This window comes from Sus scrofa, chromosome 18 (genome assembly GCF_054392235.1).
Source record: "Sus scrofa isolate SSC_HxYL_T2T_F1_AM1 chromosome 18, Sscrofa_HxYL_maternal_Yorkshire_Landrace_v2.0, whole genome shotgun sequence".
Classification (NCBI taxonomy): domain Eukaryota; kingdom Metazoa; phylum Chordata; class Mammalia; order Artiodactyla; family Suidae; genus Sus; species Sus scrofa.
The window spans coordinates 14,582,778-14,606,839 of record NC_139400.1 but is presented as its reverse complement, the minus strand read 5'-3'; the positions used below and the strand labels follow the sequence as shown (position 1 = coordinate 14,606,839).

Below are 24,062 nucleotides of genomic sequence, written 5' to 3'. Positions count from 1 at the left end.
CAAGCTAACTGCTGACTAGACTCTAAGTCCCTGGAGCTACTGGCTCTAAAAGCCTTTCTATCTGCTTTTACCCCCTTGTTTAAAGGCGATGGATGAGTATTTATGTTGACTCGAAGGCTTTCCTCTCTCACCACACAGATACCTTAACATAAGGGTCCTTCACGGTCACTGGCTAGAGGTTTGCAAGCCTAATGCACCCAGTGAATGAGGTCGAGGATTTATGCCGAGTGGGAAATGGACTTTTTAATTACCCACTTGTGAGACTGGATAAGTGCACAGGCAGAGCAAAAAACATCACCCCCTCTGTGGACCCGTGTCCTGCCTGCGGGAAGGAGCATGGGCTCTTGAGCCACGAAGACCAGGCTTCTTGAAGATACTTTCTTTGATTATTTCAGCATGTAGTGTTGTATACAGCCTCATGGCGGGGGTGGGGGTGGGGGGCATCCCAGGAAAAATCCTGAACGAATTAAGCAGATATTTTCCATGAGCTGTGTTCTAACACATCAAATATAGCTAGCGGAAAATTATTTCTGCCGTTCATTCTTATAGTCTGAAAAAGCTAAGCCATATTGATACTGTGACCTAGCTGATTCGAGCATTACGAAGGACGGGTAATGAACACATAAACTGGGTCTTTCTTTCTTCCTTTAATTTTCTTCTTTTTTAGGGCAGCACTTGCAGCCTATGGACGTTCCCAGGCGAGGGGTTGAGTTGGAGCCGCAGAGGCCGGCCTATACCACAGCCACAGCCAGGTGAGCGACACAGCAGCGCACGGTAATGCCGGATCCTTAACCCACTGAGCGAGGCCAGGGATCGAACCTACATCCCCATGGATACTAGTCAGGTTCTTAACCTGCTGAGCCACAACGGGAATTCCTACACTGCTTCTTTAAATCAACCTTTAATTGTCAGACATAATCAAAGGGGAAGGACAGAGTCAAGTTCAGCATCGGAGGACAGATCTCAGGGTAAGACTTGTTCCCCTCATTCTCCCGCTCACCGGACCCCAAACTGGCAGTTGAGTCTTGGGAAGGCAAACAGCTCAAATCTCTTATGCCCTCCGGGTACTGAAGTATTGCATATACCCAGTGTCTTAAAAGAATCTGATCGTGAGTGAGTAAATCTATTGAAATTGCACTATTTAAAAATTAAAAAATATATCACTGATTTACAATGTTGTGCCTAAACTGCACTATTTTTATCCCAATATCAACATGGTCTCTATTCGATGGCTTTGGTCAACAGGCTTTCCAGCTCTATGTGGTGTTTGTTGTTTACTGTATTAGACCCAGGAATTTGGGGCTTTATAATTTGTGCAAAAAATTTAACTTTATAAATGAGTTAATGCTGTGAAACCATGACATTCTATGAACAGGAGGCTTTTTAAAATGACATTCTCCTGACAACCAAACTATGCAAATTGAAGACAGAGGCCTGATTATAATATGAAGTGAAAAGCTAAGTGGCTAAATATTCTATTCCATCATCTACATTTCCGATATGTCTGTTTCTATATCCGTGGATAAAGCAACAACAAAGGCCAAGTAAAGAACGTTACACAACAATTTAACTTCTGTCTCCAAGTGGTGGAACTCCGGGAAGTTTTCATTTTCTTTTTTGCTTCTCTATATAATTAGAGGAATAATATTAAAAAAAAATGTCCAGGAATGCCTGCTGTGGCACAGTGGTTAACGAATCCGACTAGGAACCATGGGGTTGCGGGTTCGATCCCTGGCCTTGCTCAGGAGGTTAAGGATCTGGCGTTGCCGTGAGCTGTGGTGTAGGTCGCAGACCCGGCTCAGATCCCGAGTTGCTGTGGCTCTGGTGTAGGTCGGCAGCTACGGCTCCGATTGGACCCCTAGCCTGGGAACCTCCATATGCCACCAGAGTGGCCCTAGAAAAGGCAAAAAAAGACAAAAAAAAAAAAAATGTCCTAATTGTGGTAAAATACACATAACATAAAATTCCCTCTTAACCATTTTTTTTTTTTTTATTGGTCTTTTTAGAGCTGCACCTGTAGTATATGGAAGTTCCCAGGCTGGGGGCCAAACTGGAGCTGCAGCTGCCAGCCTTACACCACAGCCACAGCAATGCAGGATCCTTAACCCACAGAGTAAGGCCAGGGATCGAACCCACGTCCTTATGGATACGAGTCGGGTTCCTTACTGCTGAGCCACGATGGGAACTCCCGCTCTCAACCATTTTGAAGTGCACAGTTAGGCATGTCCAGTGCGTTTACAGCGCTGGGCAACCAATCGCCAGAACTCTTCATCTTCGAGGAATGCTGTTTTTAAGAGAGGATGCAATACCTCTCCAGATGCATCTAATTTTAAAAATTAAATGCGAAGAAAGTAAATGGGATGGCTTAATCAGGCTAAACCAAGATAATTGAATCGCCTTCCCAATTTGTAAATGAACACATCATAAGCGATAGCCTTTTAATTTGCTTTGAGACAGAGCGTGGAGAGGAAAACCCTGGCAGAGACACAGAAATCAGATTAGAATGCCCTCTGTGTCGTTCCTTAGAGGCTTTTTATTGAACTACCTCCTTTGATTTCCCTTTTTCTGAATAAAGTATACCTCTTCTTTCATCAGGCTCAAGATGAGCAGATGACCTTCTTACTCAGGACTCAAGATACCATCGGTTTCGGGTTCCATGCTAAGCCTCAAAAACAGTGGAAAAAAATGTCATAGCACGCACCCCCTTGAAAACAGGTTGACTCCAGCCCGGCTGCAGAATTTCGGCATCATTCATTAAGAGGCAGGCACTCCATTCTCAGGCAGATGCCAGGGAGGCTTGTGCTAAACTTTCCCACCATGCCAACAGCTCATGTCCACGGAGTCATTACGGCCCCACCATTACTACTGGTGTTATGGTTTGGGTCACTTGTACCAATGGTCCTTCGCTGGCTAAAGTTAATGCTTTTCTAAGTGCTCTGAGTTAGGGGCAATCCTAGTCCTGAGCTTAAGGAATTCCATCTAAATGCAAATCAAGACAAGCCCATCTGGAATGGACGATTAGGTAGAATCATTTTTCCACCCTTGAATGTTCAGCCCCTAAAAACGCATTTGCCTGTAACTGTGCCGGTCAAGTGCCCCTTAACAGAATTAGACTGTGTTTCCTTCCTGGCACTAGCAGCTGCACTGGTCCAGGTGTTTTAAGAGTCCTGATTTCTTTGACTTAATCAATAGGTAAATAAAACGGACAAAGAAAATCAGTTTTCTAAACCTCTGCTTCTCTGCTCCAGACCGTCTATCCAGGCCCCTTGATCCTTCTATTTGATGCCCCAAAAGAATCACAGAAAGGGCCCCCACATCTCCTGCCCCTTTCTAACTTGACGAACCTGCCACCCGCCCTTTCATGCTGGCATCTGGAGAGGCCCCCTAGAGCCCTCCTTTCACCCGCCACGTACCTGGGCAGGTACCACCAAGACCAGCCTATTTTCATCTTATGCTTTTTAAAACAATCACTCCTTCCTCCAACTGTCCGCTCCTGTGGCCTGAATTCAGTGCTTTGTCATCTCCAGCTGGACTTTCATGACTAGCTGGCTTGCTCCATCTTTCCCCCAGGAAGTCCAACTTCCAGCTCATCAATAGAGCTGTCTCTTTTTTTTGGCCATACCCTCGACATGTGGAAGTTCCCAGGCCAAGGATCAAACCTGTGCCTCAGCAGTGACCTGAGCTGCTGCAGTGATAACGCGGGATCCTTCATCCCCTGCACCACAGGGGGACTCCCTGGAGTCATTCCTTCTATTACAAAGTAAGTCCGACCTATGCACTCCTCCGAAAACCGCTGTTGGGGCAGCCAGTGAGAAGAGTATGAGGCCCACCTGCGCTGCTTACATCAAATCTGCATCCTTCCCCAACTCAAGGAGCTCTAAGGGCCCTTCTTCCTCAAACTCGCATCACTCCACATGTCCCCAGTCCAGTCCAGAAGCGACTGCATAGTGACACTGAGAGGCAGGAGAATGCTAATCCTTCAGTCCCAACTCTGCAGGGCCATTTGCCAGTTTGCCATCCTTTTGGCCTTCTGATTCCTGCGCCTCTTGTGGGCAGGCTGGTGACTGACCCCTTTGTCCTCCCCAGCGAGACATGCCCCGGGTCTTTGGTGGGGGCAAGCTCTACAGCCAGTCTCTGGCCTTTCTGGGGACTGGCCTCATGGTGCCCCTTTGCACGGGATGTCTTAGCAATTAACTGGATGGCAGTAGAGGAAAGCTCTGGCGTAGACTGGTCAGGAACTAGCAAGATTGTTTTCTGCAAAAAGGCCAGGTGGTAAATATTTTAGGCTTTGCCAGCCGCCCAGTCTTCACTGCAATTACTCACGTCTGCTGCTGTAGCATGACGGCTGCTAAAGAGCGTGCATCGATGGATAACTGTGGCCACATATTAATAAAACTTTAATGACAAGAACAGTCAATGGGCCACATGCAGCCCATGGGCCAGCGTGTGCCAACCAGGGAATTAAGGATATGGGCTAAGGTGCTGAATCAGCATGCAAGGCCGAGAATCTTGAACTTCTCAAGAGGCAGTTAAAAAAAACAAAGAAACAAAAAAACAAAAAAACAAAAACATAGCAAGAATTGGGTTTTGGAACCCAATTACCTGGGTTCAATTCAATGTATTCAGTTCTGTTCCATGCCAGCTTAGGAGCCTTTGGGTAACCTGATGGGTAAGCTGATCTCATTGGAGCCTCATCACAATCCTGGGAGAGAAACCCTTGCCTCTAACTGGGTGGAGAGGCATCGAAAGTTCGGGAACCGGTAACTCCTTCTGCCAAGCATATTCACATGCTCAAGTTACACCCGTCTGTTAACAGAAACGCCCTTCTGGAGCGTCTCCAGCTACAGCCCTCACTCACGCCTCCTCTTCATGCCAAACCTCCTGATAAAGACGGCCCCATCCTCCATCCACCCCCTGCCCTCTCACGCTCACTCTGCCACCCTCGGCAAGCTGGCTACTGCCCCAGCTGAGAGGAATCGGTGATCACTGAGGTGCCCTTAACCTGTTACTTATTGGGGGACGTGCTTCACCCCAGCCCGGGTGAGGGGGAAAGATGATGGCAACAGATCCTGCCTCCCGGTAGAGGTACGGCGGGTAGACACCCGTGATAAACTCCAGCCACCCTTCGCCTCTGCCAGGTAAGGCAGGGTTGCTCCTCCAGGGTGGAAGTCGCAAGCTGAAGCCCACAGTGGCCACTGTCGTGATGGCAGATTCAACCTCGAGAAGAGTTGGCTTCAACAGCCAAGTCGGCAAAAATAAACCCCCAGTGGAGATTGACTTTTTTTAAAAATCCCACAGTGGTCTCTCTTGGATCACAGCACTGCCGAGTGTATGGACAGGGGACCCGTGAATCTTTTGAAGCCGATCCTCCATCTGTTAGGTTGTGACCCAGGAATGAAGAGGGGGGAGGCACCCCCTCCAGGTTTGAGCTCGGGGTCCTGATCCCGCAGGACTTCCTTCCTGCTGGGAGACGTGACAGCAGGAACCATCTCAGCTGCCATCAGCACCTAGGACGGTGCCAGGCAATCGACAGGCTCTTAGGAAATCACTGCCGAGGGACTGATTGTTCTCCAGGGTCCCTGCGGAGGCAGGACATTTATCGAGCTTTAAAAAATGTCCAGGTAAAAAAGACCCAACCTCCTTTCCTTGGAACTCAGCTGTTCTGGGGAAGAGAGTGAACGAGAAGCCCACAGACCCCGGCTGCCGCTCAGAAAACGGGCCAGGCACATCTCTCATATTGGCACTCTGGCTTCTTCCTGCCCATCAGGTCATGATTCCCGCAGTGCAAGGACGCAGGAAGAATGCCAAGTATAATGCCTTTTTTGACAGCTAGGAGGATAAGTATTCTCTGCCTGTCTCTTCAACACACAGGGCACACTTGTCCGAGTTCCAACCCTCATGATAACCAGCCCCATTACGAAGCAGCTCTCGCTGCAGCTCCTACTCCTTGACCCAACGTGAATCTTTTCCCAACTATTTTTAAATTATCTAATCTGTGGTGAGTAACAGATGATGAAACTGTTCGTTGGCCACTTCTGGGCAGATCGTCTTAGCATCAAGGCCTTATTAGGGGGTAAGTTGATGTTTAAAATGGGAGACGAATAGAAAACGAAGTGGACATGAAATCTTTAACTTCTCCTTAATGTCAAGTGATTTGAAATACTTTTAGGTTTTTAAAGTGCTTTTCTCACTTTAAAAAGTGCTTTTCTCACTTTAAGAGGGGCTAATTAGTCCAAACAACAATCTTGAAAGATTGGCTGGTGATTTCCTGCCAAATGGGAAAACGAAGCATCTTGGAGACTGATGCAGCGGTAAGATGATTGGTTTTTAAAAAGAACCCAAAGCTCCTGAGTTCATTGTCTCTTCCTGAATTCGCCGAATTGTTTCCTTCCCCACAAACATGAGGAACTAAGTATGAGTTATCTTTTGATCCAGGGCAGATCACCCCAAAGCTCGGTGGCTTAAGATGACAGTAACACTTTATTATCGGATAAGGACTGAGCCGCGTTCCCACCTCCATTCGCCTTGAAGCCCTGACCCTCGCTGGGGCTGTATTTGGACCTTTAAAGAGATAGTGAAGATTAAATGAAGCCATAAGGGTGGACTTCTAATCCCTTAGGACTGGTGTCTTTGTAACAGGAGGAAGAGACACTGGGGACACGTCTGCACAAAGGACACAGGGGACAGTGGTCGCCTGCCCCTAAGAAGAGAGCCCTCTGGAGAAATCAAATCTATCAGCTCCTCGATCCTAGATTCCCAGACTCCAGAACTGTGACAACTCAATTCCTGTTGTTTAAGCCACCCAGTCTGTGACGTTTTGTTCTGGCCGCCCCTGGCAGGCAAGTACTTTGTCTTATGGTTTCTGTGGGTCAGGCGTTCATGGGTTGTTCAGCGGGTGTTCCTGGTATAGGATCTCTGGTACCAGGTCTCTAGTCCAGCACTGGCCGGGGCCGTGGTCTCCTCTGAAGGCTTGACTGGGGCTGGATGACCCACCTGCAGGGTGGCTCGCTCCCATGGCTGGGACAGGGGCTTTTGTGACACCCCCCCGCCCCCGCCCAATGCAATCTTTTTCATTCAGGCTCAACCAACCATCCTAAACCCCTTTCTTCATTTTAGTTCCCTATTAACTGTATCGTAAGGAATATGACAGCCCTTCTTTTCACCCATCAGAGTTTTGGTATCATGAACAGGAAAAATAAAATAAGGAATAAGTCCACATCTTAGAGGGTGTGAGGTACAGGTGACCCCTAACAAGGCGAGTGGGTGCTGACCCTTCCTGCAGCAGCAAGTCCAGTAGATGTGCTTCCTCCGGATCTGGGGTTATGCATCCGAGGACTTAGCCAAGCTTGGATGGTGCAGAACTGTAGTATGTACTACCGAAAAAAAGCTGTGCAGGAGTGGCCCCTGGCAGTCCAAACCCGTGCTGTTCAAGGGTCAACTGCGCGACTCTGAACCCTGCCAGCGTGAAGGGTTTCCCCCAGCTGTGGGCACCTGCCAGCTGATGGCCTCAACGATCAGCTAGGATTGCCCTTGGCTGGAGAGAGGGGCCTTGCCCAAGGTCAAGTCCCTTCCAGGACAGCTGTTATCTCATGACTGGGGACTCTGGCATAGAGCCTGGCTCCTTCGGCCCGACGTGGGGCCGCCCTGAGGAGCTCCCCATGGGCCTGCGGAGGACCGTGCTGAGACTTCACTGCATCGCACCCTCTCCCTCTGCCCGTCCCCTCCTTCCTTCTCCCCAGATGTTGACCCGAGGAGCACTTGCTTGGAAACCTCCCGTGGGCTCACGTCTGGCTTAGATTCTCCATTTTTCCAAACACAAACTGTGACAGTCTTGCTTACCAGAAAGATGCTCTCAAAGAGGAACTGGGCTAATTCAGTTAACCATCTAAATCAGACGCCTTAAGTAGAGATAAATAAGCCTCTAGACTCAAGCACGCCGTGGGTTTGCTGCTGCGTTAGGTGGTGAGACGGGAGGTGGCCGTCCAAAGCGGCCCGCAGCCTCCACCCCTTCCCGCGTCCACGGCCTGCGACGTGACAGTCACATCGACTTTGTTCTGTTGGTCAAAGCAAGTCACAAGCCCAACTCAGACCCCAAGGGGAGAGGACAGAGATTCCACCCGGGGTTGGACGGGTCGTTGCGGAGTTCGGAGCCTCGACCTCACAAAGCCTTGCGTAGACCTCCGTATGTCTGGGAACCCCGTCCCTGCCCTAAGCGCCCATCCAGCGGGTCGGCCGGAGGAGGACAGACCGCAGAGAATAGAGACAGGCTGTTCTGGCTGAGGCCACCCGGGTCCAGCCAGTCCCCAAGTGACCTGCTATGTGACCACAGATGTGTGAGTAAGCACAGCAGAGACCAGAAGAATGCCCAACCCAGGCCGCTGGCCCGTAGACCTGCGAGCTCAAGAAATGCTTGTTGTCCTGGAGTTCCCGTCGTGGCTCAGTGGTTAATGAACCCGACTAGTATCCATGAGGACATGGGTTCGATCCTTGGCCTTGCTCAGTGTGTTAAGGACCCAGCATTGCCGTGAGCTGTGGTGTAGGTCGCAGACGAGGCTTGGATCTGCGTGGCTGTGGCTGTGGTATAGACCAGCCCCTGTAGCTCTGATTCGACCCCTAGCCTGCAAGCCTCCATACGCCTCGGGTGTGGCCCTAAAAAGACAAAAACAAATGCAAACCAAAAAAGAAATGCCTGTTGTCTTACGTTTGGGGGAGATTTGCTCCAGAGCCACAGAAACACTGATACGGTACCCAGGCCATTGGATACAGGAACGGAGCAGGCAAGAGACGAGGACGACAGAGACTCCAGGCTGTAGCAGGTGTCTTGGGTTTCCTGTCACTGACTCCCTGTCACCAAGCTGCTGCAGGGGCTGCTGCTAATGGCCCCAAACTGCAGTCTCCTTACAGGACCGTCCTTGGGGAGCAGCGCCCTCCCCGCTGCAGGTGCATCCCCCCATCCTGGGGCATCCCAGAGCTGCCTCACATGAAGCTACGAAAGCCCGGCTTCCGTGCCTCCAGGCAGGGCAAATTCTGGTACCATCTATCCTGCAGAGCTTCCCTGTCAAAAGGCGGCTGTTAAATCCCCCTGAAACTGCACCCCTGCTCTTCGCTGCTTCCCTCCCCTTGCTCCTTGGAGTTTGCTGCCGCGAGCGCACCAGGGTAAATAAACAAACTTGCATCCAGAATCCCAGCTCAGGCTCCGCTTCCGGGGACTCTGATGCAAGACACAAGCCAAGAGCGAAACGCCCAGGAGAAAACGAGGGAGAGCAAGGGAGGGGCTGTCGGGGAAAGGCAGATGGCTACGTACCAATTCTAATTCCTAACACCTTCGCATCAGGGTCTCAACCCCATGCAAGACGATTCTTCCATTGGTTCAAAACAAACGCCCCCCTCTGTGCGCTCCCACCTCTGACGGAAACTCACCCGTTTCCTTGACCAGACAAGGTGGAGGGCTTGCTTTTCCTCTTCCATCTCTAAAGGTTCTCTTCCTACTGACTCTCTCCCATCAGTGTTGAAATCCATTCCCCTTGATGGCAGGAAACCATCACCCGCATTCTCCCAGCTACAGTCCCGCCTCCTCCCCTTCAAAGCCAGGGTTCTGGAGCCTGTGCGCTCCACGTCTCCACTTCTTCACTCTCAGTCATTCAGCCCACATCCTCCCGACCAGGCCACTGAAGGTTTTCCTGCCAAGGTTACCCGTGACCTCAGTCCTTCCACCCCAAGGCCAGTCTGCTGCATGTGACATCACGGATCACGCCCTCCAAAGGCGGGAAACACAACACAATGAAGCACTCCTTGTGCGCCTGGGATACGGTTCGGCCTGGTTTCCTGCCTACTTTCCAGGCAATTGAGAATCCCTTTCCTTTTTTTTTTTTTTTTTGTCCTTCAAATGTCCACGTTGTCCTGACTTTTGCACCTACCACACACTTCTCTGCATTATCTCACCTACTAACATGGCATACATTCCACTTCCATTCTGATGATTTAAAACATCTTAATTTCGAGGAGTTGCCTGGTGGCCTAGTGGTTGAGGACCTGGCATTGTCACTGCTGCAGCCCAGGTTGCTGCTGTGGCACCGGTTCCATCCCTGGCCTGGGAACTTCCGCATGCTGTGAGTGTGGCCCCCAAAAATAAAAGTTAAAAAAAAATCTTAATTTTTGGCTCCAGACTCACATAGCCAGGTGCCCGTGGATCCCTCGCTTGATGATCCCGCGGGCACCTTGTGGTACCATCGCCACCCAAACTCACATGTGTGTGTGCTTATACACACATGCGCGCACACATACACAGCCTGCTCCCCCCACCTCCACCCCGTTCCCTATCCAGCAAATGCAACCACCATCCATCCAGTTTTCTAAGGCAAAACCTTTGGAATCATCCATTCCTTGAAGCTTCCCTTCTCCTGGCTCAACTGATCAATCACTGCATCCCAAATCTGTTTCAATTGACCTCTCGAACAGCTCCTTCTTTTTTTTTTTGCTTTTTAGGGCTGCACCCACAGCATATAGGGGTTCCCAGACTAGGGGTATAATCGAACCTGCAGCCTCTGGCCTACATCACAGCCACAGCAACATGGGATCTGAGCCACGTCTGCGACCTACACCACAGCTCTCAGCAATGCCGGATCCTTAACCCACGGAGCGAGGTCGGGGATTGAACCGGTGTCTTCATGGATGCTCGTCGGGGTTCATTAACCACTGAGCCATGATGGGAACTCCCCAAACAGCTCTTTATGTTTTAACACCAGTCCCTTTACCTCTACCTTCCACTGCCACCAGGGTCCAGAGCATGTCACACCACGTCTCCTCTGAGCCTCCGCTGCATCCAAATGCCATCTAATTTCCACACCCAGCCAGAGGGGGCATCTCAATGCAGAGCTGATGAGCCTGCACTCTGCGGCTGAGGAAAACTTCCACTTCCTTCCTCAGGGACTGGCTTTCCACTCCTCCCCGAGTCCCCACTGGGTGTTTGCTTTTTCACCCGTAATAACGACACAGGTTCTATCAAATGCTATTGTCATTATTCACCTGTCTGCACATCGCCCCACCCCAATAGACAAGTGAGTTATTAGCTTTTGATCGAGCCCCTCCCTGCCTCATGTGCTATCAACAAGTGGGGAATGGAAAAACGCAGTCCGCCTCCTGGCCTCCCGAAAGCCCCCGCCGACTTGTCATCTCATCAGCCTTTCCGAGCCTGGTGTCCGGCCCCCAGCAGTTGCTTAGGAAATATTTGCTGAGTAAATAAATAATAAAATGAGTGCCATCTACTCAGGACTAAGGAGTTACCCCTTTTCAACTTCAGAATAAAATTCCTGGGAACACGTCTTACAAAAGTGGTCTTCACAGTCCACGTTTACGGAAAGTGTCTTTTTCTTCCAAAAGGCGGACCCAAGTCTATTTCAGCCGCTCGAATTCCTCTAGGCAGATCCTGCTGGTAACCAAACGCATGAAATCAGCCAAGCTCGGAAAGCACTTAGCACATAAGGACGCTCGATATCATCTAATTCTAAAGAAACACTTTATATGCACTTGAATCCATCACCAGCCCTGCTGCCGAGGGCTGCCGAATGCCGAGGGGACCTGGACCAGACGACGGCTGCAGAGGTCGTCGTGAGCAACGTCCTCAGGGGAGCCCCTGGAGGTTTGGGGTGAAGAAACTCACACGTGGGATGAAGGCCCCTGATTAATGTCAGCAACCAAGAGAAAAACTGTCTTCCGATTTTGAAACAGGGCATTTCCAAACCTAAATGGGGACCCCAGAGGGATCCCCCTGATTTTCTAAAGCTCAAACTGTATACGTGTTGTGGTGTTGACTGGATCCATTCATTTAAGGTGGTAAAATATAGATAACCTAAAACCGATCGTTTTAACCCTTTTTTAAGAGTACGCTTCAGTGCCACTAAGTACAGTCGTAGTGCTCTGCCGCCATCACCACTGTCATCTTCAGAACGTCGCCTTCGTCCTCAACTGACAGTCCGTCCTCATCAGACACCGACGCCCCCGCTTCTCCCCATCCAGCCCCTGGCGACCCCCGTTTTGCTTTCTGTCTCTGAATCCGACCACTCTAGGAACCCCCTCGAAGTGGAATCATACGGCATCTGTCCTTTTATGATGGGCTTGCTTCACTTGGCATAATATGCACCAAGTTCACTCGTCTTGTGGCATCGGTTGGGGCTGCCTTCCTTTTTAGTTGGAAAAATACTCCACTGTGTGGAAAGACTGCATCTTGTTTATCCATTCATAACATGGATGGTTCTCAAAAGTCACTGTGCATCAAAAAATATATATATATATATAATTTTTCTACTTTTTTTCTTTTTAGGGCTGCACCCATGGCAAATGGAAATTCTCCAGCTAGGGGTGGAATCTGAGCTGCAGCCGACAACCTATGCCACAGCCACAGCCCCTTGAGATCCGAGCTGAATCTGGGACCTATACCACAGCTCATGGCAATGCTGGATCCTTAACCCACTGGGTGAGGCCAGGGATTGAACCTGCGTCCGCATGGATACTAGTTAGGTTCATGGCTGTTGAGCCACAATGGGAACTCCCAAGAATATCATTTTCTAGTCACCATCGGGGGATGAACTGAAAGCAGACCAGAAAAACAAAACAAAGCAAAGCAAAACAAAACAAAACACCCTCTGGATTCTTTCTCATGTAAACTGAGCAAGGCTTGTCCCAAGCACAGAACTTCTGCAATCAGGGAAAAACCCTGGGTCTGCACGTGCGCCATCTCTTCAAATGATCTGAAGTTAAAAGAACCACCTTGTCTTCAAATCAGCATCTTTTCTAAAATGGGGTCATTCTGCCACTTATCTGCAGTCCATGAGAAGATGCCAATATTTTGAGCCTTTATCCACGCAAGCCTCTCTGCCGGTCGCTTCTCTCTGTGCCCCCTTCTCCGGTCTCCCTCTGCTCCCCCGGGGTCTCGGTCCCAGATCGCCTGACCCGCTGGCCTCTCGGCAGGGTTGGCACACAGCGGGAAGGCAGGAAGAGGTGGACACGCTGGTTGCCACCCCTCTGCCCCAAATGCCATCCCTGGCCAGTGGCTGCTCCTCAGTAGCCGCAGCTCCTGCCAGGCAGACACACGTGGCCCCACCTCCCATCTGATGGGCCCCCATCACGTCCCTCCAGCCCTAGGGGAGTAGAGGCTTCCCGCCTTTGATCATCATTGGGTTGCCTCATCATTTCCCTTTTGGATTTTTTTGGTTCCATTATCTCAAGGACCAAGCCTCTTTGCTAAATGCCCAGGAGAACAGAAACTTCTAGACGATTTGATTCACACCCAAGAACACAGATGACCCTCCTCCCTAGCCCCTTAGCTCTAAGGAGCCACGTCTGGCGTCTCTGCACGTCTGGACCACCTCCTGCTTCCTAGCCACCCTCTGTCTCCAACCTCAGAGTCTGCTTGCTGGCAGATGCCCGTCCCCCAGGGACAGCCACCCATCCCCCAGGGACAGCCCCCCATCACTGCTCCGACCCACCTGCTCTTCCTTCTGAGTGCTACATGTCACACTCGTTCCCACCCCAAGTCACAGCTGATTTTCTTTTCCAGGAGCCCCTCCCTTCACCTCCCCCCTTATTTAAAACCGACCAAGCCCTGGGAGGCTTCCTTGGCCTTATCAGACCATCGTATCCTCCCTTCCTCGCCCTCTGCCCCCTTTAGGGTGGATTATTTGTTTCATGCCCGATTCCCACCCAACCTACTTTCCGCTGTCATTGAACGGTTTTATCTGGGGAACGGTTTTATTCTGTTTCCCATCAGGCTGTCAGTCCTAGAAGGCAGAAACAACACCTTGCCTTTTGTCCCTCAGCACTTGAAACAATACTCGCTAAGCTCACACCTCATAAAACGACCCCAGGATGAACAAGGGCAGGCAGAGCGTGTGCTCTGCGGGACAAGCCATCTTCTTCCTCCCCAAAGACAACACCTGCTGTGGTTGGATGGTGCGGTGCTGAGGTCCCGACCCCGGATACCCGTGAAGGAGACTTTATTTGGAAGTCAGGTCTTGGCAGATGGAATCAGGTGAGGGTGAGGTCACACAGGGTTAGGATGGACCCTGGTCCAATGTGACTGGTGAAGAAGAGGAAAATCTGGACACAAACAAACACAGCGGGAAGACAGCCACGTAAAGACGCAGGTGGAGGAGTTCCCGCAATGGTGCAAGGGGATCAGTGGCGTCTCTGGAGCACTGGGACGAAGGGTCAATCCCCAGTTCGACAGCATCTGGCATTGCCACAACTGTGGCTCAGATCTGCTCCCTGGCCTGGGAACTCGGTACACCACGGGGTGGGCAAAAAAGAAAAAAAAGAAAAAAAAAAAAAAAAAAAGATAGAGGCAGAGTTGGGAGTGCAGTGGCTCCAAACCAAGAAAAGCCTGGGGCCACCAGAAGGGGCCCGAAGCATCCTCCCCGCCAGAGACACTGTCCTGCCGGACCTTGATTTCAGGCTTCCAGCCTCCAGAGCTGTGAGACAATAGCTTCCTGCTGTTTTAAGGCTCCCAGTTGGTGCCACGGTGTTACAGCAGCTGCGGGAAACTAATACCACAACCGAGTGAAAGAGTTACAGCCACAGGGACAGCCTTCAGCGATAGGGTTCCTAGTTCCTTGCCGGGTACAGGAAGGTGACCGAACGTCTGAGGTTCTGACATGAACCAGGGGGCGGCCATGGGTGGTCCCGCACTTCAGGCGCTCCACGTGGAAGTGCTTAAGTGCCGGCGCAAAGCCAGCCGGTCCATCCTTACCCCAGCATCCCAGTCCGGTCCTCGGAAGGACGCAAAGACACCGTTTCACCATCTCCTTCCGCTTTGAAAGGCTCCCCTTTCCAGGAATGCCTCCCAAATGATGTCAGACGTTAACTCTTAAAACCCCAGAACAAAATTTCTATTAAAAGACTCTTTCTCTGCTTGCGACTTTTGCCTTTCGTATCTCAATCAAGAGCAATGCACATAAAGCTGTTAGGGACTGATTTTCAAAAAAGAACCTAAGGGAGCAGAAACCTCGTTCTGGCCCTGGCCCAGCTGCTGCCGTTCATCCGACTGTCACTTGCCTGCTGAGCCCTCGTCATTTTTCTCAGTTTGTGATGTACGGTGAGATATACCCCACATGTGGGGCGCACACATCCTTAGCTGGATACAATCAGACTCCCCCCCCGCCCCATCCCACACCCGGCGGCCCGGCCCCCGGCCGAAGGCCCAGACTTACGGTCCTGGGGGGAGTATGGTGTGTCGGCGACGCTGACGGAGGCCTGGCCGAACTCTGGAAGGAGGATGGGCAGAACCTCTGGCCTGTGTCTGGAGGGGAAGACGAGGCATAGATGCGGTTTTCCAGTCGCTCGGGCTCTTGCTTGTAGGACTCAAGAGGAAACGTGTGCTGCTTGACCACTTGAGTAGGTGTCGACGGAGAGGAAGAGAGGCCTGGGTGGAGGAGGAGACCCAGAGTTCGGTTAGACATCCGTTTGACACGGGGACAGGCGAAGCGCTTCCGTCTCCAAGTGCCGAAAGTCTCCCCGGACAAGAATCTAAATGATTTACCTTCTGAACGTTGGGGACAAGCTTTTCTACAACTACTTCCCACCCTTTAGCATCCGCTGCATCCAGGGGTTCCCTGGTGGCCTAGCGTTTAAGGAGTTGGCTTGGTGGGTTTGGCATTGTCACTGCTGTGGCGCGGGTTCGATCCCTGGCCTGGGAACTTCCGCCTGCGACAGGTGCAGCCAAAAAAAGAAAAAAGAACCTGCTGCATCCAGAAATCCCCCTCATCATCCAACTTGCATTGTGGGCAGAGTTCCCTTGCTGTGAGGGGTGCTCTGGCAGTTCAGAAAGCTGCTGGGACCAAAACTGCTAACGTGCGTGCGCACGCACGCACGCGTGCACGCACACACACACACACACACACCCCCAGATGGTGTTTTCCTCCATGTAGTCCAATGCTACTTGATCTCTGCCACCGCCTCCCCACCCAAGCATCGTGTCTGGAGCGGAATCCATATTTCTTTTTTTTAATTCTATTTTATAATGATTTTTATTCTTTCCATTATAGCTGGTTTACAGTGTTCTGCCAACTTTCTACTGTACAGCAAGGTGACCCAGTCACACATAACATGTATAGATTATTTTTTCTCACAGTACCATGCTCCATCACACGAGACCAGATATAGTTCCCAGTGCTACCCAGCAGGATCTCATTGCTAATCCATTCCAAAGGCAATAGTCTGCATCTATTAACCCCAAGCTCCCCATCCATCCCCACTCCCTCCCCGGGACCCATATTTCTTGAGAAAAGGCGTGAGAAAGTTCGTGAAGTATTCAGCAGAGACGAAGGTCAGTGTCGCAGAAGTCACACGACAACATACACCAGGGGCCAGATGCGACATGCTGCTATGGTCAAAACGAGCAACATAAAAATTGCCACTGGGGAGTTCCCATCATGGTGCAGAGGAAACAAATCCGACTAGGAACCATGATTGCGGGTTCAATCCCTGGCCTCGATCAGTGGGTTAAGGATCCGGCATTGCCACGAGCTGTGGTGTAGGTCGCAGACGCAGCTCAGATCTGGCATGGCTGTGGCTGTGGCTGTGGCGTAGGCTGGCAGCTGCAACTCCGATTAGACCCCTAGCCTAGGAACCCCCATATGCCATGGGTGCAGCCCTAAAAGGACAAAAGAAAAAAAAAAGAGAGAGAGAGAGAGAAAAAAACCTGCCACAGGGAGTTGGCTGCAGTGAGAACCTGCTGTGAGGACAAATGCTGGAGGAGGTTTGGGGAAGGAAGGTGCCTTGCAGAGTGAAGGCTTAGGCGAACAGGCCCCAGGAGGAAGCCGACGGGGAGTGGAGGCCTAAGGATACCTGGAGGCTGGGGACGTGACCCTGCCAGGAGGGCGAGGCCCTGCACTGCAGCCGGGATGGTGCAATCCCTGGGGCCTGGCTCACTCACACCTGGCTGATTCTGTCATCAGATCATTGTCATGGGCTGAGCTGTGTCCCCAAAGAGACAAGTTAAAGTCTAAAGCCTCAGTACCTCTGAATGTGACCTTATATGAAAATACAGTCTTTGCAGACATAATCAAGTGAAGATGAGATGCTACTGGAGTGGCCTGGGCTCTTAATCCAGAGCAACTAGTGTCCTCATAAGAGGACACACACACACACACACACACACACACACACACACACACGGCCATGTGACCGAGGCTGAGTTTGGAGTAATGCATCTATGAGCCAAGAAATGCCAAGCATGGCTGGCGAGCTGGAGGAAGGTGGTCAAAAGATATAAATCTCTAGTTACAAGATGAATATGGAGCAAGAATGTACACAATAAAAACTACAGTTCACACAGCTGCATGATAGATGGGAAAGTTGTTAAGAGAGGAAATCCAGAGCTCTCAGCACTAGGAAAATAGTCCTTTTTCTTTGCTTCTTTCCCTCTTCTGATTGTTTCTCTAGAGATGATGGGTGTCAGCGGCCCACTGTGAGCACAAGACTTTCGAAACAAAGCATCACGCCTTAAGCCCATACAATGACGTGTATCAACTATTTCTCAGTCAAACTAGAAAAAGGAAAAGGGAAGCTGGAAGCAGCAAGGAGGGGGGGTGCTATCAGGAGCCTCAGAGGGAGCGGGCCCTGCTGCCATCTGCGCTGCCAACTTCCAGCCTCTGTACCTGCGGGAGAAGAAGCTGCTGTTGGTCTACGCCGCCCAGGCTGTGGTGCTTTGTTATGGCAGCTCCTGGCAGCGCCAGGACGGACACAGCAGCGGTGCCTGATGTCGACTTGTTTGCCAGGAGAGACAGACTCTGGATCTGGGTCTGGCCTCCCACATTTCCAGGTGGATAAATACCATTTTTATTTTAAGTTGGTTATTTTATTTCAGAATATTAAACCAGGACGTCAGGGGCCATGGCCCAAGAGCGCCTCTTGCTCCTTCTGACCTTGACAAAGATGGGTCGCCTACGAGTCCCGGCTTGGCTCTGTGCCACCTCTCGTCTCCTCTCCACGCTGCCCCTGTGCACACGTGTGTCCCCTTCTGCGCCCCCCTCACTCCGCGGAGCAGCCTCCTAACACATCCCATCTCCTGCGCTGGGATCCACGCCTGTGGGTCTCCTGCCCCCCTGAACTCGGGGCACTTCTGTACCCAGCGCCCGGGGGGACAAGCGGCTTCAAACCCAAGCCAAATGGAAAGGATGGACGTCTCCCCACCCAAATCCATCATCTGCTCAGCGCTGTCCTGGGCGAGAGGCGGAGGCTTCGTCAATTCCCCCCGCCTTGGGGGGGCTAAGGCTCAGCTTAGTTTGATCCTCCCTCCCCCAGTCCCCGGACAGGAGTGCTGGGAGGTACCAGTTAAAGGAGCAGTGTTATTTTCCAGGGACCCCTCCTCCGATCCCACAGGCCCAGGCTGATGTGGGAGGAGCTCCAGCTGAGAGCGGGAGGTAGAACGCTGTCCCCACATTGTAGAAGGGCCCAGACTTACAGCATGAAAGGCCCTAATGGCCAAACTCCAACAAACTCTTGAAAAATAGTTTGCCCCCCAAGGTCTAACACCGTAAGTGCCTCGGCCCTCATCCCAGGCGCCCAGCTGCTGCAACGCGACAGCGGGCAGGGGCTGCTCTCCCAGGTGTACCCCACCCCCCACCTTCTCTCCACCAGAGGCTGTCCCCCTTAGGGTGGCCTTCAGGACGAGGCCCAGTGGCCATTGTGTAGGGGACGATCGGAGCTGGGGGGACTCTTGGCTGGTTCTCTGTAACACCTTTCTCACATGCAAATAATTAAAGAGAGCGGGCACGACGAAGTGGCTTGCCACCTGGGAGGCTCCTTAAAGCCCAGATGGCAGCGGCTGGGTCCACTGGGGCTCATCGCACGGGAGCGCTGGGGCGATCCTGACCCAGGCCCCACGGAGGGAAGAGGCTGGCTGGATGCAGAGGACACGTGCCCTCGACGCACAGCCTTGCGGAGCCGCCTGGGGTGAGGAGAGGGCGGGCTGTCCGCCCAGCGGTGGGAACCGTCTGTTTCTGGTGGAACAGAATGGAACTCCACGCCCCTCGAGAAAGCTCCTCTCACGGACATTGTTCCAAGTCCATCTTCCCACCAGGCCTTCCTGCCTCCTCCCTGCTCCCCTCCCAGGGCAGGGGACCTCTGTGCGGGGAAAGGATGACACTCTGGACTGTGCAGGGTGGGGTGGGGTGGGGGAGGGGCAGGTACAATGATGTGTGGAGCTGAGGGTACAGGGCAAGAACCTTCTTGGAACCAAAAATACGCGCCCCTGCCTCTGTGCACCAAACTGGCAATATCTTTAGGAGGGTGGAGTCTTATGATGGCTCTTCGTACACCCTCCTGCCCTGCTCCTCACTGCCACCCTGCAAGAGAAGGGGGTGGGCTTGCGACGCCACCTCACAGGGGATGAAACTGGGGACTAGAGGGCTTACACGTCTATGGTCCTTCAGTGAGTGAAAGGCAGAGGTCCCAGCTGGGTCCCGTTGTCCTGACTCCCAGTCCCACACTCTGTGCCAGGCTTAAATGGGGACATTGCCCCGAGGAAGAACACGAAGACTCAGACATCACATGGGTGTGTGACTCGCCCACCCTTCCTGGAAGTGGGGTTCCACAGGCCAAGGGGAGGGCCAGCTGGGAGAACGTGGCTGTCGGGGGGAGCTGGTGCTGCTGCGGACAGGGGGTGCAGGTGGGGGGTGCTCCCTGCGGTGGTGGGGCAGCCTTGGGGGGGCTACAGGGATGGGCGTCTAGAAAGCTGTGTCTCTTCTGTGCCAGCCAGAGAGAGGAGGGACATTTTGAACACGGAGGGCCTTCTGCTCACATTAATGTCATTTTATAGCGGGGGAAACTGTCCTATGAGAGGAAGGGGGGGGCAGGTAAGAATGACACCCCTAAATCTTTTCTAATGTTTTTAAAAATTGGAGTCATAATTCATAAATAGAAAAATGGGGCAATGCTGACACAATCCCCCATCACTTTTAAACAGACCCATTTCTTTCTTTTTTTTGGTCTTTCTAGGGCCGCACCCTCAGCATAGGGAGGTTCCCAGGCTAGGGGTCCAATAGGAGCTACAGCTGCCGGCCACAGCCACAGCCACAGCCACATGCAGCTCACAACAACGCTGGATCCTTAACCCACTGAGCGAGGCCAGAGATCAAACCTTCATCCTCATGGATACTCGTCAGATTCATTTCTGCTGCCCCACGACGGGAACTCCCCACTTATTCCTTAACGGCAGGGTAAACTGCCCAGCTGTCTCTCAGGAGAACCATGTGTCCCGTCACCTGCTACGAGCGAGGTTAAGATGCAGACAAATCTCACCGTCCAGGCTGGTGGAGGAAACAGGACAAAACCCACACCCACAGCCACGTCACCGGCACCACGTGATGGGCTTTGAGAGTCAACCACCCATAAGACCAGAGCAGAAGGAGCTCAGGGGAGAGGCCGAAGGGCAGAAAGCTCCGTGTAAACTTGGGGAGAGCTGGGATGCTACTCGGCGGAGTGAAACGGATCTGCCCCCAGTTAGGCGGTTTTCTGCCGGGCCCAGATGGGATCTGGCCGTGGCAACCTAACCAAGAAGGCCAGGCAGGTCCTCGCTTTTTCTTCTGGAAGGCTCTCCCTCCTTCCTCCGCTCCCTGCAGACTTTGGTAGGACTGCCGTCAGCCTCTGGGGGCGAACAAGGCCTCCGAGGGCCCTGGGGCCGCAGCCAGGGCACGTGGACAGGCTCAGTGAGTGAACAGAGGGATTCCTGGCCACCACACCAGACACCAGGCCAGTGGCTCCAGACACCAGGGAGCCTTGAGCTGGTGCCGTTCCAGGGCCGGGCTGTGCTGGGGGGGGAGCTACGGTCTGGGGAGGAGAGGAGAAAGGAGAACAGAGGTGCCACTGGAAGAAAGTGAACAGGGGCCAGCGGAAGGGTGCAAAGGAGAGGCCTGAGTTCCAGCAGCCTCCAGTGCCAGGCCTGGTTTCCCACCAACCAGCCACGGGCCCTTGGGCAGACCCCGCCTTGCTTTGAAAAATAGAGAAGGTCGACCAGATGGCTGTACACTGCGTGCCCCCTCCTTCTGCCCTCCCTTGGGCAGCACCAGCCTCTTCAAGCATGTGGTCTGATACCAAGAAAGAAGGAAAAAAATTCATTTTGTTCCCGACCTTCGATGTCCTTGCTGACCGCTGCTCCAAGAGCATGGAGTGAGAAGAGCATACGTTCCATCCATGCTGGATGCGGGTTTGGCTTACGCGTGGCTTTTAAAACAACTAACTGCTGGTATTCCCATCGTGGCTCAGTGGTCAACAAATCCGACCAGGAACCATGAGGTTGTGGGTTCGATCCCTGGCTCTGCTCAGTGGGTTGAGGATCTGGCGTTGCCGTGAGCTGTGGTGTAGGTCACAGACGCAGCTCAGATCCTGCATTGCTGTGACTGTGGCGTAGGCCGGAGGCTACAGCTCCGACTGGACCCCTAGCCAGGGACCCTCCATGTACCGCAGGAGCGGCCCTAGAAAAAGGCAGAAAGATAAATAATAATAATAATAATAAAATAAAAATAAAAAAACAAAACAACTAACTGCTCTCACGGAGATGAGGGTCACAGGGCAGATGGTGACACATACAGGGTGTGTCGTACAGAATGTCCCAGCCAGGGAGAGGCAGGGACCCCTGCCACTAAGGAGCCTTGCCACAGAGGGGGACATCAGAAGGGACAGAAGGCTCCAGGCAATAGAAAAAAGACAACTGGGGTGTGCACAGGCTGGGGCCTGCTCACTCCGCAGGGCCCCGTCCTCCTGTAAAGGTGCAAGGCTAACGTCCCATCAGCACAGAGTGTCCCCACCTGGAGCTGATGTCACTGAGGTCAAAGGTGCAGAGCCAGCTCCCTGGAGCTGCTCGTGGATCCCTTTCAGGATCACAAAGCACATCCTGAGGCCTCGCCAGTCTCAGTCCAAGCATCCATCACTCAGGCACAGAGAGGCTGGAACCAGGACGGAGAGGGTGGTTCTGCCACACCTACAAGCTGGGGGCCAGAGCCAGGCCCGTCCAGGAGGCCAGCCTGCCACACTCCTGACGCACAGTTATAGTTTCAGGTGCAGGTACCGAGGCCCAAGGAAGGGCCCCACGCCTCTCTGAGAATCCCCAGGCGCACCATGTTACCTGCCCAGCGAGCAGAATCGCCTGCATTGGTGCTTGATGGGATGAAATTTAGCCCTGAGCTGCCAACTGCTTCAGCAGGGTGGGACAGTGGCAAGGGTGGGGGTAGGGGGCACCTGGCAGGGTAATAACCTGAGGTGGGAACTCTGAAAGGAAAGAAAGCACTGCCCCTTTCCTCCCCGCCGTGCCTCCTAGAATATCCTATGGGAGCCTGGGAAATACAAAGGCAGTGAGATCTCCGGGTCTACAGAGGAAGCTGCAGCAGCAGGAAATGTGAGCCCAACCCCGAGACCCTGGTGAATTCTGGGTGCAGGCTTGACCTGACGTCTGAGGCTTGTGGTAGATGTCCAGGTCCTTCTTGATTTTTGTTTGCTTGCTTTTAAGGCCACATCTGTAGCACATGGAAGTTCCCCGGCTAGGGGTTGAATTGGAACTGCAACTGCTGGCCTGTGGCACAGCCACAGCAAGGCGGGATCCTTAACCCACTGAGCAAGGCCAGGGGTCAAATCCGTGCCCTCATGGGTACTAGTCTGGTTCATCACCACTGAGCCACAACGGGAACTCTCATAGGTCCTTCTTGATTTCAAGGAACCAGCCATGTCTGGTACAGCTAGACTGTCTGGGGCTTGGACACTGCTTAAGGGGAAATCAGACTTCTCTGGCCTCGCTGGGCTGGGGCCCCCCAGGTACAAAGAGAAGCAGCCGCTCTCCTTTGCCCTGGCACATGTGTGGTCTGGGCTTGTCCCAGCCCGGTGGTGATCTGCTCTGAGGCTCGGGGCAGAAGAGCCCTGAAGAATCCCCATACCCTCTCCACTGAACTCTAGATAACATTCTGCCTCCCTCTCCCGGGGAAGGCTTTGCTCAGATCCCTTGGTCTGGGCAGTGCCCGGTCTCCACCGCTGGATCTGACCCAACATGCTGGGAGTGCATCTGAGTCACAGGGTCAGTTGGGATGCTCTCAGCCCACAGCTCTCCAACCTGGTGGGGCACCAGCCTCACCTGGGAACGGGGAGAATAGAGAGTCCCAGGTCCTATAGACTCTGGTTGGTGGGTCTGGGGTGGAAGCTGGAAACCTGCATTTCTGAAACTCCCCGGGGTGAATCAGATGGCCAGACAAGCTTTGAACCATTAATTCAGTCCAAGCTCCTCATTTTACAGAGAAGACTTTTTTTTTTTTTGCTTTTTAGGGCTGCACCTGCAGCATATGGAGGTTCCCAGGCTGGGGGTCGAATTGGAGCTACAGCTGGTGGCCTACACCATAGCCACAGCCACATCAGATCCGAGCTGCATCTTCAACCTACACCACAGCTCACGGCAACACCGGATCCTTTAACCACTGAGCCAGGCCAGGGACTGAACCCGCCACCTCATGGATACTAGTTGATTCCTTGCTGCTGCACTACCAGGGGAACTCCCAGAGAAGAGACTTCTAAAAGAACCCTAGTTCCCATTCTTTGTAGCCATGTGGAACCAGGCCTCAGCCCTCTCTTTCCCTTTATTTTTTTGGCCTCACCCAGTGCTTGTGGAAGCTCCTGGGCCATGGACTTAATCCACACCACAGCAGGACCCAAGTGACAGCAATGACAATGCCAGGTCCTCTCATGACCAGGCCATCAGGGACCTCTGGAGCTCCCTTCTTTGCGAGCAAATTCTGTTCTTTCTTAGTGTCAAGCCCCTGCCTGGCCTCTGCTCGAAATTACCCTTCCTGTGGCCAGTGACAGCCTCACGCAAAGGGTACCTCGAACCATGCCTCGTCCGAGGGACCCTGTGCTTTCCCAGATGGCTGCTTTGAGACCTTTTCCTGAACGCTCTAGAGTCACCTGTCTCCTAAAAGGTGACTCCCAGTCTCCTCCCCACCCATCCACCCCACCAGGGCCCCTGTCTCTCAGGGATAGGGTTTCTGGACTCTTCCCTCAGAACGGGCCTGGATTACCTGGTAATCCAATGG

General features: G+C 52.6%; 1 protein-coding gene across 26 annotated transcripts in view; it reads right to left on the bottom strand.

The window, feature by feature from the left end:
- The window catches only part of PRKAG2 (protein kinase AMP-activated non-catalytic subunit gamma 2), a 269,648-nt gene that overhangs the window by 78,852 nt on the left and 166,734 nt on the right, over positions 1-24,062 (bottom strand). For all 26 annotated transcript variants that reach the window (XR_014833508.1, XR_014833512.1, XR_014833501.1 and 23 more), the window contains one exon: positions 15,204-15,415. Coding sequence is in view for 8 of the 26 variants with exons in the window: in XM_021078613.2 (XP_020934272.2) it covers positions 15,204-15,415 (212 nt within the window). In the remaining 18 variants the exon portion in view is untranslated. The remainder of the gene's footprint in view (positions 1-15,203; positions 15,416-24,062) is intronic.